The sequence below is a fragment of the Mustela erminea genome, chromosome 8, assembly GCF_009829155.1.
Source record: "Mustela erminea isolate mMusErm1 chromosome 8, mMusErm1.Pri, whole genome shotgun sequence".
NCBI lineage: Eukaryota > Metazoa > Chordata > Mammalia > Carnivora > Mustelidae > Mustela > Mustela erminea.
In genome coordinates, this window is record NC_045621.1 from 102,593,279 (window position 1) to 102,608,878 (window position 15,600).

A 15,600-nucleotide genomic window follows, 5' to 3' on the forward strand; every position below is an offset into this window, starting at 1 on the left:
TTTCAAAACCTGGCCCAGAGTGGGTCCTGGAGCAAGGAAAACCATTTAGCACCATGCTCCATGGGACCCACAATCCTTACCAGTTAAATACTTCAGTTCCATTAACCAACTTTTGTGGACTCACTTGCTCACAAAACTACCATGTAGAAATTTGGTTTTTTGTTGTTGTTGTTTGTTTGTTTGGGGGGAAAGTGGAGTATATTCCAAACAAGCAAGCAACAAATCAACCTCACTTAAACCCAGCTTTGTAACCACCAGAAAATTCTCATCAACTTTAAATTCTGCCCATCACCTGTGCTGCTCCTTTCTGTTCCCACCAGGAGCATCAGCCTCTACAACTCTGCAGATGTGCTTCCCCTTGATCTCACCCTCCTCTGCTTAAAAGCCTCTGGTTTCCCATCTCAAAATAAAAGTCCCAACCCCTATAGTTCCTATAAAGGCCAAGCTCTGCATCATCTAGCCAGTCTGACACTTCTTTAACTCTCCAGTCTCATCTCTTTCTACTCTTTCCCTCCACTCTCTGCTCACTTGTTTTCTACCTGGAATGCTCCTTCCTCTCACTGAGGGCCTTTCTCAAATGTTACCCTCCCCCTCCCATGTAAAACTGCAAACTGCCAACTCCCTAACCCTCTAACAAATTTTCTACTTATTTTATTAACTATTATCTCCAATATAAGTAGCAGGAATGCAGGAATTTATCTGTTTCCTACTCTGCTGTATCAGTGTCGAAACTAGTCCAAGTCAGGTAGCTAAGAGTTCAGTAAACATTTATGAATGAACATAACAAACAAACATTTGCTGGGTACCGGGTCCAGGGCAAGTTTGTTAAAGACAAATAAGACACTGGCATTGCCTTTCATGCACCAGGTGGAGGAAATGTACCACAATAAAATGCGCAGTGCAGGACTGCAAACTTAAGATTACTAGGTCACAAAACGGGCCAAAAGCTCAGAGAAGAGGCCTCGGCTTCGCTTTTCCGGGAACCAGTCCAGCATCCCACCACCGCGCGGCTGTCCACCGACCGGACCAACAAGGTCTCCTCTAGAACCCCGTGACGGGCGGAGCCCACTCGTCCTCCCCAGGCCTGAGAAGTTACTTGCGCCTGAGGCGCAACTTCCGGGTTCCTCACTCCAGACACAAGACTGAACAAATTTAGAAGTCTCTACTCTTTAGCCGCCGCCCCGTCCCCTCTACCGCTGCAGTCCACTCCCCACAGCCGCCGAGCTCTGAATCCCACAGGCACGCCTGTCCTCCGCGGGCCCCACCTGTACCCGGCGTCCCCTTCGGTCTCTCACTGCGCGTGTGCGAGCAAACCCACGTGGGCTCGGGCGGGTTTGGCGGCGCTGCAGCGGCTGGACACGCCCCGCAGCTTAGAGCTGGCTTTTGATTGGCTGCCCGTCGCTGGCCTGGCAGGGGTTGGAGCCGCCTGCGGCTGCGCCTCTAAAGGCGCTGCGAGTCGAGTCGGGTGCTACTGTTTCCTGCTCTTCGCCGCCTCCGCGGGCTCACCGGTTTTCTCCAGACGCCTCCAGCATGTCTCAGGTATAAAGCGTACCTCTCCTGGCTGCAGGCTGGGGGAGGGGGATATCTCCCAGCCAGAACTCCGCAGGGTCTTTCCCTTTGCGGCCCCGCTGTGCCTCCTGGACTCGTGCCCAGCGCTGACTCTTTGCACAGAGCCTTGTGAACGGAACTTACAGGGTTTGGACACTGCTACCCACCCGCAACTGCTAGAAAGTTGCCCGTGGGGTGTACTGCGCGATGAAGCGGGAACGGGGGGGACAGAGGCTAGGGTCGTAGGTAGAAAGATGGCAGGTAGAGGGTTTCGTGGATGGAAGAAGCAGAGACCGGGCTCCCCATCTGGAAGGTCAGGGCAGGAGTAGGGACGCCATGCAGAATGGGGAAGCGAGGAAGCCGTCGCTGACAACTTAGAGGTCAGGGGACATAGGGGCTGAGTGTCCAACGTTCGGGAAGAGGATGGCTTGTGGGGAGGTGACCCAGAGGCCGTTTCCCTCCTTCGAATGTAGCCGCTTTGCGGAAACTGAACTGAGTGGGATGACCTCTGACTCCTTTCACTTCTCTCCAATCAGAACACTGAAATAGAGGTCGGTGCTGAATGGCCAGTCCCAGAGGGCGGGTGGCGGTGAAAGGTCCAACAAACACTACTGCCCACACCTCCGCACTCAAACCCTGTCTCCCTCTCACCGGTTGCAAACACGCTGGCTCTATCCACAAGTCCCGGCTCTACTGGGACGCCGGCCTGACCCAGGGATGGTCAGGCTGTTGACCACGCTTTTTTGGTGACTTGTATGCCTACTGCAGGCACTCCCAGCATGCCTTCTTCACCGCTGTGTTTCCAGCACCTGGCTCCTGGTATGGTGAGGGGTCCAGTATGTAGCTGTCCATCGAACCAGTGAACGCCTATGCTTCCCTTGTTTTGCTGAATTTTTCTGGCTGGCCTGTTGGGGAGCTGAGAAAACAAACTGTTTTTCCTCCCAGGCATCCCAGGAGTGCTGCTTTTCCAACCTGTGTCTCCCCATTACTGAGCTCTATTTAGGCCTCTTTCCCTCGTGTTTAGGCTGAGTTTGACAAAGCTGCGGAGGACGTTAAGCACCTGAAGACCAAGCCAACAGATGATGAGATGTTGTTCATCTATGGCCACTACAAACAAGTAACTGTGGGTGACGTAAACACAGGTATGGGGCTCCTGGGTCACTCAGTCAATTAAGCATCTGCCTTCAGCTCAGGTCATGATCCCAGGACCCTCTGATCCCAGAAGGGTCCTGGGATCAAGTCCCATGTCAGGCTCCCTGCTGCTTCTCTCTCTCCCTCTGGCATTCCCCTCGCTTATGTTCTCTGGGTCTTTCTATCTCTCTGTCAGATAAATAAGTTAAATCTTCAGGAAAAAAAAGAAAAAGCACAGGTATGCTGAGATGAGCTTGGGAAGGCCCCTACTCATCAAGGCAGGCTCAGAAGCCTTGATGGGTGCTGGAACTCTTAATCTATGGGAACTGTACACTCAAAACCACCCAAAATCTTACTCTTCAGATGGAACATGGTAATAGCTCCTGGGGGTCCCACCCCCACCAGGCTAAGATCATGCCCCTGAATGGGGCTCACAGACCCTGCACTGTTCTTGGTGGCTCAGGTAGCAGAATTCAAATCCTAGTTTTTGGAAGTACTTTACTGGTTATCACTAAAATTTTCCATCTTTGGAAGCAGAGACCCCAGCCTGGAAGAGACTTAGTCCAAGCTCTCAGCTCAGTAGTAGCTTTGTTGAATCATACTACTTCCACCCCAGACCAGCAGAACCAAAGTCAGAGCCCTTGGCAGCCAGGCCAAGCCTGATAACAGGGGCAGAGAAGCAGCTAGCTTCCTGTGGCCGGTCAGAAGCATTTTTGCTAACAACGGTTCCTGCTAAGCGTTTCTTCCCTGTTGAAAAAAATCTTGGTATAGCTTTGAGGTAGTAGTTTAGACTACCATATTTTGGATACAGTCTTTCTGGCTTAGGACTGTTTTTATTCTGCCCCTGAGTCCCTGAAACTCGGATGTGTAGTGAGGCAACAGCACAATGCAATCTAGGCAGGGACTCAGAGGCAGTGTCCATGGCTGCACAGAAAGAGGTCACCCCCTCCTCTGTTCAGGAGGATGAGCGTGGCCAATTCCACTGAGCTTGGGGTGGGCAGTGGAGCAGGTAGGTGGCTGCCAGCCATCTGGAAGCAGGAAATGGTGCCCAGCGCAGTGCCAAATCAAAGTTCCCAGGAAGGGCTTAGCTGAGAGAAGTCTTGGGGCAAAGGTGAGTTCTGCGCTGGATTTATAAACCTTATATCCTCCCATGGCAGGAAAGGAAAGAGGAAGTGGGGGTGACCAGAGGGACTGACATGCTTTTCTGCCAAACAGGATTTTCCCATACCCTGGTCTCTGCCCTGCTTTTACATGAGTATGTAGACTGGCTTGGGAATCTGTCACTTCCTGAGTAGGGAGGTGTCAGTTCAATCTAGGGCTGCGCTGTCTCACAGATCGTCACTATTAGCCACATTGAGTTTTAAATTGAAAATAATTAAATAAAATCCAGAGCTCAGTCCTCCATCACACAAGCCACATCTCAAGGGCCAGAAGTGGCCAGTGGCCCTGAGTTAGTGCAAATGTACATGTCCATCATCACAAAAAGGGCTACGGGAGTGTGCTCGTTCTTCCTAGGTGACGACTCCACGGCACCCTTTCCGGCATTTCCGGGAATGCTGCTCTGAAAGCCTCTGAGGAGACTTGAGGTGTCTCAGGCACAGTGGTCCAGGGCATGGGCACCAGGATTGCTCCTCTTGCCTTTGTTCTCAGTGTAGCAGTAAAATAGGTCAGCAGGGAAGCAGCCAATGTGTTTCTCAAGTGCAGCTGATGACAGGTCTGGAAGCACAAAATCATGGCCTGACTTGAAGAATGCTTTGCCTTTGGGGAAAAAAACACACACAGATTAACAAGAATTAGACCAACAACTTGGTAGAAAAATGGGGCAAGGATATGAACAAACTGTTCACAGAAAGAGGAGCCCAGAAAACCAATAGCAACAACATGAAGGAGAGAAATTGCATGACTGAGACCAAGGGTAGGAGGGAAACTATAGTATTCTCCTTGACAGCATTTGAATGTTAAGCCATATGAATGGATGTAGTGCTTGTTTTTTTGTTTTGTTTTTTTAAAAAAACAAAAAACTCTTAAGTATGGTTTTTAAAAGGAGGAATTCTGGAGTTATTTAACTTTTAAGATAACTGCTCAGTAATGAGAACAATTTCCTTCCTTTTTTCTCTAGATCTTAAATTTGGATTTCTGGGGTTGCCTGGGTGGCTCAGCCAGTTAAGCTTCTGTCTTTGGCTCAGGTCATGATCTCAGGATCCTGGGGTTGAGCCCCACATTGGGCTTCCTGCTCAGCGGAGAACCTGCTTCTGCCTCTCCCTCCCCTCTCTCTCTCTCTCTGTCAAATAAATAAAAAATAAAATAAAATCTTAAAAAAAAGTTTGGATTTCTGTACATCTGGGTTTCTTTTTTTTTTTTAAGGTTTTTTTATTTATTAATTTGACAGAGATCACAAGTAGGCAGAGAGGCAGGCAGCGAGGGGGGGGGGAGTAGGCTCCCCGCTGAGCAGAGAGCCTGATGTGGGGCTCGATCCCAGGACCCCAGGATCATGACCTGAGCCAGAGGCAGAGGGCTTGAGCCACCCAGGCACCCCTGTACATCTGGGTTTCTAAAGGCAGAACTCACTATGCTAGACCCATTTAACTCCATAGCAGAGCCTGGAAGGAACCAGGGAAATGAAAGATGAGTTCAGGACAAGAGAGTCCATGACGTACTCCATTAGAACTTGAAGCAGATCTAATGTCTTTCCTTCCCCTGTTTTAGAACGGCCTGGGCTGTTGGATCTCAAAGGCAAGGCCAAGTGGGATGCCTGGAATCAGCTGAAAGGTAATTGTTCATAATCATTGTCCCTAGTCTGTGAAGCCCAGTAACAAAATACTGTTCATTATGGAGTGAAAGGGGTGAGGCAAGAAAACAGAGTGGGTGAGGCACATGCTTGAAATCAGCCTGGCCTGGTCAAAATGGAAAAAAACTGGGCCACCTACTTTCTTTCCTAATACCTATGTATTATGCCTTCTTCAAGAGCACTGTCTCTGAGCAGTGGTGTCTTCTGGAGGGGGGGAGGAGCTGGAGACCAGACTAGGGGTGGGGGGTGTGAATATTTGACCTGGAGTGGTTTCATGGCCCACACCTTCACAAGAAGGAGTCGTTTCCTCCTCACACCCTTCTCTTCCTCAAAAGGGCAGGCAGCAATACCCTAGCCCAAGCAGCTCTCCCCAGCTCCCTTCCAGCCAGAAAGGCACATAAAGGAAAGGAATGAGCTAATGCGTGGCAAGCTGCTGGCACATCGTAGGCCCCGTGAATGGAGCTTTTCTATGCTAAGCAACAGCAGGCAGGAAGTATCCCAGCTCCGACTTCATCGCGTGCCACCTGCAGCAGCAAGACCCACAAGTTGGCACTGAAGGGCCCGCCAGCTTTTGTGTTCTTGCCTAGCTAGCTTCTGAATGAGCCCTCTGTCTTCCTGTGAGTGAAAAACCCTCAGATTCAGAAAAGGCCAGCATACAAGAAATACACTCCTAGGATTTGCAAGGAACAGGAGCAGGAATGCCCGGCTGACTGCCCGTTGTCCCTGGCCATTCGTATACCAGTGCCCAGGCAACTCTGCAGTGTTTCAGAAAACACCCTGATTCCCAGCGTCTCTCCCTTACCACAGCGTCCAGGAACCCGGGGTTCACTGCCTCTGAGGGGTATGGTCTGTGTCCTTTGGATGGCAGCATGAAGGCAGAGAGCTGCCTCGTTCCCCTCCACGGCCCAGCCGCTTTTGCTCAAGAGTTCTTAAGACTTTTCCCACAGCTCCTTTCTGGGGAGAAGAGGGTGCCTGGCTTTGCTTTCTCTCTGCCAACATAGCAGCTCCACCAGAGAAGAGCCCCACAGAGAGACGCCTGATAGGGCAGAGCCAGCCATGAGAGTCCAAGGAAGCAGGGCCAGGAGAGTCACTGTGGCTTCCCATGGACAGGCTTTCTGATGTGTCTGGAGCGTCCTGCCTTTCCTACATGGCCAGCAGGCCAATGACAGGCCTCAGGACAGCTGCATACACATTAGGGGTTCAGTGCTTCAGGGAGCAGTTACTATGGGCCGAGCTCCTTCAGTATTTCAAGGTGAATCCTGGCCACTGCCTGTGAGGTGCAGGTAAGAGAAACCCCACTTTCTAGGTGAGAAACTGAGCCTCTAAGCATGAAACTGGGGCTATCTAGGGCTTTCAGGCTGCTGCTCTTCTACCATGCTGCCTCTGTGACAGATAATCCTGTTGATTGCTTCCAGGGACTTCCAAGGAAGACGCCATGAAAGCTTACATCAACAAAGTAGAAGAACTAAAGAAAAAATACGGAATATAATGGACCGGATTCAGCTGCCAGCAGTGCATTTCATCAAAACTGATCTAATGCCTTGTTTTTCTAATACTGTGGATCACATGAAATAATGCAAATAGCCTGTTAACCTCAGACCCAAAGACCGTGCAGGGCATGGCTCCAACAGAAGTAGGGGCTGCCCTGGGTTCCTGACCTGCGCTGAGTAGTTTTTATCCATAGACGTATTAAAAGTGCATTTGTTACTTTAAATCTTTGGTAATCTGGGTTCTTGAAACAGTTTACTCTGTTCCGAGTGCTCTTCCTCACTTCCTTTTTCTAAAGATTTTGTTTGGAAGCCTTGGAGCTCACCCTCCTCTACTCCACCGGGGTGCAAGGCAGGCAAAACGCCCCTGGTGGTGAGGAAAGTGATTACAAAAACAGCCTTTCCTATGTCCTCCTTCCTCCCCCTTCCAGCCACACTGACCCGGTGGGCTGGCTGAGATTTCAGGCCGCAGGGACTGCCAACCCTCTGCAGGGGACATTGCTGGCCTCAAGCTCCAGGGAAAGTGGAGTTGACAGGTATTTGAGGTTTGTCTGAAGTCCCTCCCGTCCCTGGTTCCAGAGTGAAGGAGCAAGGCAAGAAGCCCCAGTCAGGAATGAAATGTTCAGCTGCCACGGGGCATTTGCAGGGTCCCAGGCCCACGTGCAGCTGAGCAGGTAAAACCGAGTGGGGATGTCGGTGCTCAGCAAGGAGACAGGAAATCAGGACCCAGGAGGCAAGGGGTGAAGGTTACAGAGAAAAAGGCTAGAGCTTGACCCTGGGCGTTGTAGGTTTTTGAAAAGTAAGAAAGAAAAAAAGATAGCTGGCAGGCCCTCCTTGCCAGATACTGAGGCTGGAAGGGGTCAAGGGAGAAGCCTCTTAAAGCCAGACAGCTGTCTATTCCCTCCGAAGCCCATGCCCTGGGCTTAGGCCTGGTTCAGCCGGCAGAACAGGGAGGTGAGTTTCGTTGACTTGCTCAAGGCCACTCAGCTGGTGTATAACCTAAGAGCTGGCGTTCATCCCCCCGGCTCAGATGCTGGTCGCACACAAGGTAGCCTCAAAGGTGTGCCCTGGGGGCAACTGGGTGGCTCAGTTGTTGGGCGGCTGCCTTCGGCTCAGATCATGATCCCAGAGTCCTGGGATCGAGCCCCGCATCAGGCTCCCTGCTCAGCGGGAAGCCTGTTTCTCTCTCTCCTGCTCCCCCTGCTTTAGTTCCCTCTCTTGCTGTCTCTCTCTCTCAAATAAATTTAAAAAAAAAAAGAAAAAGGTGTGCCCTGTGCTGGAACAGGAGAAGCCAGAACACCAGGGAGGGCAGCATACCTTCAGCATGAGGTAGCACCAATAGAAACCTTGATAACCAAGTTGGAAAGTACAGAATTTGTCAATGAAGGGACTAGGCGGCTGCTGGGAAGTAGACACAGTCAGAGGCATTCAGACTGTGGGCCTGACGGCATCCCGGTGATGAGAATGGTGATGGTCCCGTGCCAGCCCAGCCTGTGCATGGAAAACGAACTCCAGAAGCTCAGGTATAGATGGGGAGTGGGGGGAGTACTCCCACTGGGGCCAAGGTTCAAAACCTAGACCTCTGACCTGAGTGAAGTGACTTCTTGAGCAACAATGTCATTTACATGGGAGTTAGCTTTCCCTGGGCACTAAGGTGACTGAGGGCCTATGAGACAGGAGTCCTTCCATTCTCTCTGTTCTGCTCTCCCCCCAACCCCCATCCCACACCTGGCTCCACGGTACCCAGCCTGCCAAGGCCACGGAACTCCCAGGCATCTCTGAGCCTAAAGGGAGGCACTAGGGAGCCAGAGCCACTCAACTCTACCCACACCTGCCTTCTCTCCTTTGATCAGTTCTTGGCCGCTTCAGGGGTAAATCAAAGAAGAAAGCCCCTTACATGAGTCCCGGGTGTGGTTCTCATCCAGACAGACTGGCTCCAGGGTCAGGCCTCTGCTCGCTTACCCTGGAGGGCAGCAGTCAGTGTGAAATAGAAAATGGTGTGGGAAACTCCAGGGGGGTGCCCGGTGCGTGCCTCTGCGTCAGGAATTTTTCTCCCACCAGTTTTCAACCAACCCTTGTCCCTTGGCAACATCCCTTGCAATGGCCATCCAAGTCAAAACCCAGCCCAGAAGCAAATGATCGTTCCCTGTGGCCACACCAGCAGGGGTGTGGGCAGAAGAGCCTGTCCGGTACAGGAGCCTGTCCGTGAAAGGAGGCCAGAGCCAGGCAGATGTGTGCTCAGGCTCCATGTTGTTGCCCAGCTGTGGGCCAGGATTGGAGAACCCGCCTCAGCCCAGAGAAGCCCTGATTAAAATAGTACAGCCTGGCCATCCGAGGGTAAGTGCACTCAGACTGTGTTAGGATTACTCTGTGGTTCTCCCCCAGATGCAGGTGTGGATGAGACAGGAGAGAACCACATGGGTGTGGAAAGGCCCATCAGCCCACAGCTGGCGTGGCCTCCAGTTACCAGCTGTCACTTTCTGAGAACCTGTAGGGTGAGCCTCCTACACAGGCTCATCGCTTTGGTTGGAGGATTTAACCCTGCAGTGCTTTGAAGTGGGGGCTACACCTCAGTGCTGGGTGATGGAAATGCCTGGACCCATTATTCAGATGAGGGGATTAAGGTTCAGGTGAGGTGAGGGATCCGAACCCAGGGCTCTATCCAGGAAGGCCCTGCTTGTCCCCTTCTGTCTCATTCTCTCTCAGGACCACCAGCTGCCGCTCAGCTTTGCGGTGCCCCTGTCCATCCGATGACAGGGGTGACCCTTGCCCCACTGGGCTGGCAGAAGGTGCTGTGAAGTCCCCCACCTATTGTGCAAGTCTTCCTGAGGAGCAGCTTAGGGATACAGATCATATCCCCCAGGCTGAAGAGGGGCCCCCAATGAGCCATACTTTTTCTTTTCTTTTCTTTCCTTTTCTTTTCTTTTCCTTTCTTTTCTTTTCTTTTCTCTTCTTTTCTTTTTCTAGCCATAATTTTTCAAGAATCTCAGGTGATTCTGAGGTTCTTCCAGGTTTGGGAGCATGCCCCGCCCCACCACCCCCCCAACACACACTATAAAGTAGTGGTACCGGTTTCTCCAAAAGTAACAAGCTGCGGTGTTCTTGCCTTTTTTTTTTTTTTAACTTTATTTATTTATTTGACAGAGAGAGAAGGCACAAGCAGGGGGAGCGTCAGGCAGAGGGAGAAGCAGACGCTCTGCCAAGCAAGGAGCCTGACACGGGACTCAATCCCAGGACTCTGGGATCATGGCCTAAGCTGAAGCCAACTGAGCCACCCAGGTGTCCCACAAGCTATGGTGTTCTGACGACATGTCACCAGTGGCTTCTGGGACCATGCCCACTCCAATGGCTCCTTAGGAAATGCACATACAGCCCAGGAATGGTTCACAAGCTGTCATTTGGGAACAAATGAGATCGGCAGGGGTGATCAGGGCAGGGCACCCGACCTCACCCTCTCCCCTGTGAGGCATCCCCAGCACCCCTGTGGTATTTCTTACCTTCAGTCTGCCTTTGGTGACAAACTTCCCTATGTATCCCACTGCAGTCTCTTGGGTGCTAGATCATGGATCTTCTTGGAAGCCATATTTTCTTCAGCTAGAAAATGGACTGATAAAATGGGTAAAGAGCCTCCCACAATGCCCAGCAAACACAACTTCCTAGCAGCCCAGGGGCCTTCCCTACTGTGCATCCTCACCTTCGAGACTTTCTTCCCCACCATTCAGACAGGTCCTGGCCCAAGTCACAAAGTTCTGTTCCCTACCTTGGCCATGTTCCACTAGGTGGGAAGTCAACCATGGAAGTAAATTTGGGTCATTCCAGAATGTTCTCCCCACACAAGAGTAATTCCAAGAGCCAAAGTCCTGAGAAGCAGGGGCCACTAGGGGACTTGGCTCAGCCACTGCCCGAGTTACACAGACATAGGGCAAGTTAGGTCACCTCTGTAAGCTTCAGTTTCTTCATCAGTAAAATGGGGTTGAGCAGCAGGTCATTGACCAGTGTAAATAAGAAAGCCAGAAGAGGGGAAACTGAAGGACCCAGAAATGGCTGGCTTGATGGGAGCCAGGCTGGGGAAAGTTGTGAGGGGGTGGATTAAAGTAGCCAGATGATTAAAGGTGTTTAAAATTAAATTACAGTTGTCTGTTGTTGAGGACGGGCCAAAAAAAATAACCAGCAGAGGTGAGCTTTAGGGAAGCTGTGCCCTAGGGGCCTGGGTCAAGGCAAGACAATACCTCTTGCCCTTGGGAGCTCCCAAGGAAGATATCAGAAAGTTTCCTCTCTTTTTTTTTTTTTTTCAAAGATTTTATTTATTTATTTGACAGAGAGAAATCACAAGTAGTTGGAGAGGCAGGCAGAGAGAGAGAGAGGAGGAAGCAGGCTCCTCACTGAGCAGAGAGCCCGATGCGGGACTCGATCCCAGGACCCTGAGATCATGACCTGAGCCGAAGGCAGCGGCTTAACCCACTGAGCCACCCAGGCGCCCCGAAAGTTTCCTCTCTTATTTATTTGTGTGATGGTACATGACATCTCTTTCAAAAGGACATGGAGAAGCTAAGAACAGACCACTAATTAAGCAAAGCTCTTTCAGGAACCTAGGATTTAAAGATAATTCAGACACCATCTTTGCCCTGAAAGATGTAGACCACAAACCACAGGATAACAGAAGTGCCCTGGGATCCCCTGTCTGTATTCATCCAGAGAACCAATCCCCCCTGCCTTGGATATAATTCAACACTTGGAAGACCAGGAATTGGTCAACCAACAGCTTTTTCTTATCTGCTATGATTTTTTCTGAGTAATGAATGAACATAATTCTAGACTGTAAATATTTTCCTTTTTTAGGAGCTATAAAGCCCCATAAAGCCTTTCCAGGGAAATCGGTGAGATACCAAGCACAGACCATAGCACTTGCGGGGAGGGGTAACCTCTCAGGCCCTTGACACTGGCTGCTGGCCCTGGGCTATCTCGGCCACTTGGACCCACCAGCTATGGTAGCACAGTAGCCAGGTACTGGGAGAGCCCTAGGCCTTTTAACATTTTAACATTTCCTAGTATCTTATTTCAATAAAGACATTCTTGCCCTTGGGGGGAAAAATGAATCTCAAGATAAGATCATCCTGGCTGTGGGATGGGCCATAAACCAATGACTGGTCTCCTTTTAAGAGGGAACAGGGAGAAATTTGAGACACAGATGCACAGAGAAAAAGGCCATGTGGACATGAGGGCAGAGATTGGAATGAAGCAGCCATAAGCCAAAGAATGCCAAGGGTTGCCAGCAACACCAGAAGCTAAGGGAAGGGCACAGAACAGAATCTCCTTCAGGATCCCCAGAAGTACTGAACCTTCAGTACTTAAACTTGAATTTCTGGCATCCAGAATTGTGGGATAATAAAGATCTCTTGTTTTAATTTACCCAATTAATGGGATTTGTTGCAGGAAACTCACATGACTGCCGACTCCTGTGTGGCTGTCCATGGGCTGGTCCCTTCCACCAGCAGCCCTTCTTTAGAAGACCCTGAAAGTCTTGTCAAGTACAAATGTGATTCCATGACCTGGAGGACTCTTCTGCGACAACTTGGTTAGGTTCCTCTGTGTTGGAGAACCAGGGCCATAAAAGCATGGGATTAGAGGTTTTGAAGGAGGTCATGAACAAGCGAGAGCTCAGGTTGCTACCAAGGTGACCACATCGAGAAATCGCACAGCAACCCCAGAACATCACCATCAAGTAGGAGAGGGGCCAGAAGAGAGGGGAATTGCAAAGTTGTGGGGAGGGAGTGGGAAGGGGTTTGGAGAGACGATTAGCACAGTTTTGCCCAAGTGCGGCTCTAAGGGACACTGCCAGTTAGTTCATCAGGTGATACACTGGGGTGGAAAGAGCATGGGCTTTGCAGATAGATTTTAATTTGAATCACGGCATGACCACTTTCGTTCTTCGTGAACTTGAGCAAGTTTCTTATCTTCCCAGAGCCTGAGATTTTTTTGTGTGTAGGATTGAATAAATGCCTAATACACAAAAGAAAAATTAATACATGATAGCTATTATTAGTCAACAAAAAAGTTTAAATAAAAAATGAATTAATCTTTTTTTAGGATTTTAAGGTTTGAGAGGTTCGGGCTAAAGTTGCCCAGATACTTCTCCAATCTTAAATTGTGTATCTTTTGTGCTCATGTGAACTTGGGCCATCATCCCTTCTTTTAAGGAAGTATTTCTGCCCCCCTATTCCTGAGGAATTAGCCCATCAGAACCCTAGAATATCAGAGGGATACATTTCCTTAGGATCCCACATGAAAATTCTAGGGAAAAAGGATTGTTTGGGCTATCTGGTCATAACGGAGCCAATCCCATGGCCGGGAGCTTGGAGCACCTTGATTGGCCAGGCCTCGGTGGAAGGTTCACCCATCCTTGGGGTTCCCTAGTTGTAGGGACATTATAAGCTTGAGCTGCTTGCTGCCACATTTCCCAGCAGCATGGAAGAAGTTATTTACCATAGCATAGAATGAAGTTAATATTCAAACAGAAGCAAGGGCAAGGGATAGGTAGAAAGAAATATAAAACCCTGCACTATCATCTGGGTTCTGTGTTCAGCTGTACGAGACACCAGATCTATTCCTGAGCTTTTCAGAAATGTGAGTCATACCTTCCTTTTTCCTACTGACATGAATTGACTTCATGTCATTTTCAACAGAAAGAGTATAAAATAGTATCCTTAACTCTTTCTCCTGAGTTGACCAGCCTGGTGGGTGTATTAGTCAACTTTTTTTTTTTTTTTTTTGCCATCCTAATGTTCTATAACAAGTAATTCCCCAAACTATGCCTTACAAAAATAAGCACATACTTTGCACTCATGGGGTTGCTCTTTCGTTATGACATGAGGGACTTCCCTGAGCTCACTGAACCTGAATCCAGGTTGAGGTTTGGGTTTGGGTCTGTTCCACTCATCTCCTTATTCTTGAACTAGCAGGTATCTGCGAAAATGTTCTTCTCCTGGAAGACTGCAGAAAGTTCAAGAGGCTGAACCAAGTTGTACAAGCACATTCAAAAGCTCCCCTTGGGTCACAGCTGCTCACATTTCATTAATCAAAACAAACAAACAAACAAACAAAAAACAAGTCTCATGGCCAAGCCCAAAGTCAACAGGGCAGGAATGTTCACTCTACTTATTCCATCGGGAGGCATTACAGAGTTTCAGGGCAAAGAACATGGAAAATAATTCTGTGATAAAGAGGAAGAGAAAAAATGGGAACAATAAGCTAGAAAAGAGAATAGGTTTAGGAGCTGGGAAGTCCTAGTTCACAAACATATTCCACTACTAACGTACTTCACCAAAGGTCATTCTCCTGGATCCATGAAGATCATCCTCTCTCATCAAGTACCCAATTTGAGAAGATAGACATGAAGTGATGAGGGAGAAAAAGGACACACAAGGAGACATGATAGAGGGAATTTCAGCAGCCATATCGAACCATGAGGAAAATTTGATAATGGCTAAGAAAGATAAAAGGATCCTGATTCCTGATGACTCTGAAAAAGTACTGGATTACCCTTGGACTGCTTATCTGAAGACATCCTCCTGTCAAAGAATAATATCTGTGTGTTTAAACCACCTTTTTTCCAGGGCACTATTACTTGCAACCAAATGCAATTTCTATGTGATACAGGTGCTATGAATAGTCACAGATAAGGTAAGTATGGTAATAACCAAGTGTATGGGACCCAGGATTCTGGAACAGGAACTAATGTACTTATAGTTTATCTGGAGGTCTCAAAAATTTGACGTTCCAAGAGTAGAAAAAGAATAGGGGCATCTGACTGGCTCAGTCAGTAGAGCACGTTAACTTTTGATCTTAGGGTCATGAGCTCAAGCACCAAACTGGGTATGTTTATGGGTATGGTATGTATACACACACACACACACACACACACACACATATATATATGCGTCTTAAATGTGTGTGCATACACATATATGTGTGTGTGTGTGTGTGTGTGTGTGTGTGTGTGTGTGTATATATATATATATATATATATATTGGGGTGCCAGGTGGCTCAGTCGTTAAGCATCTGCCTTCGGCTCAGGTCATGATCTCAGGGTCCTGGGATCAAGCCCCACATTGGGCTCCCTGCTCTGCAGGAAGCATGCTTGTCCCTCTCCCACTCTCCTGCTTGTGTTCCCTCTCTTGCTGTCTCTCTCTATCTCTGTCAAGTAAATAAATGAAATCTTTAAAAAATATATATACATATATATAAAATTTATAAATAATATCTCTATGTTTGAAGTATTTTTTTAGAGTGGGAAGAAAAGAAAATCACTTTAGTACCCCTCCAGGTCAAGTGGGCATAAAGAAAAATCCCTTCAAAATGGCCCCATTAGTGAGAGAAATTATTTGGTTTACACCATTGTGACAAAGTGGATGAGGGCTCCCAACACTTTACAACCTTCACATAACAGAATTATATATTTATGTGACTTTGGGCATTGCTCTGAAGACCCTCCCTCTAGAACGGGAATAATTCTAATTTCCACTCCATTGACACTAGGTATGGTCCTGTGATTTTCTTTGGCCAATGAGATGTGATCAGACGTGATGCAAGCAAGAACTGTGAACTTGCTTCCTTGGCTTCTTTTGCCCTCATATACTTTGCCATTT

The 15,600-nt window shown here is 48.8% G+C and overlaps 2 protein-coding genes across 6 annotated transcripts in view; one reads left to right on the forward strand and one right to left on the reverse strand.

Moving 5' to 3' along the window:
- The window catches only part of C8H2orf76 (chromosome 8 C2orf76 homolog), a 56,375-nt gene extending 55,030 nt beyond the window's left edge, over positions 1-1,345 (reverse strand). The window contains exon 1 of one of the 5 annotated variants that reach the window (XM_032353866.1): positions 1,266-1,345. The gene's annotated coding sequence lies outside the window, so the exon portion shown is untranslated. The other 4 variants (XM_032353859.1, XM_032353863.1, XM_032353864.1 and 1 more) reach the window with 4 other exon arrangements.
- Positions 1,346-1,413: 68 nt separating this feature from the next.
- Positions 1,414-7,181, forward strand: DBI (diazepam binding inhibitor, acyl-CoA binding protein). The gene is made up of 4 exons (XM_032353869.1): positions 1,414-1,539; positions 2,573-2,690; positions 5,386-5,448; positions 6,883-7,181. Exons 1-4 carry the CDS (start codon positions 1,531-1,533, stop codon positions 6,954-6,956), a joined length of 264 nt encoding a protein of 87 aa, XP_032209760.1. The 5' UTR covers positions 1,414-1,530; the 3' UTR covers positions 6,957-7,181.
- Positions 7,182-15,600: the final 8,419 nt, after the last annotated feature.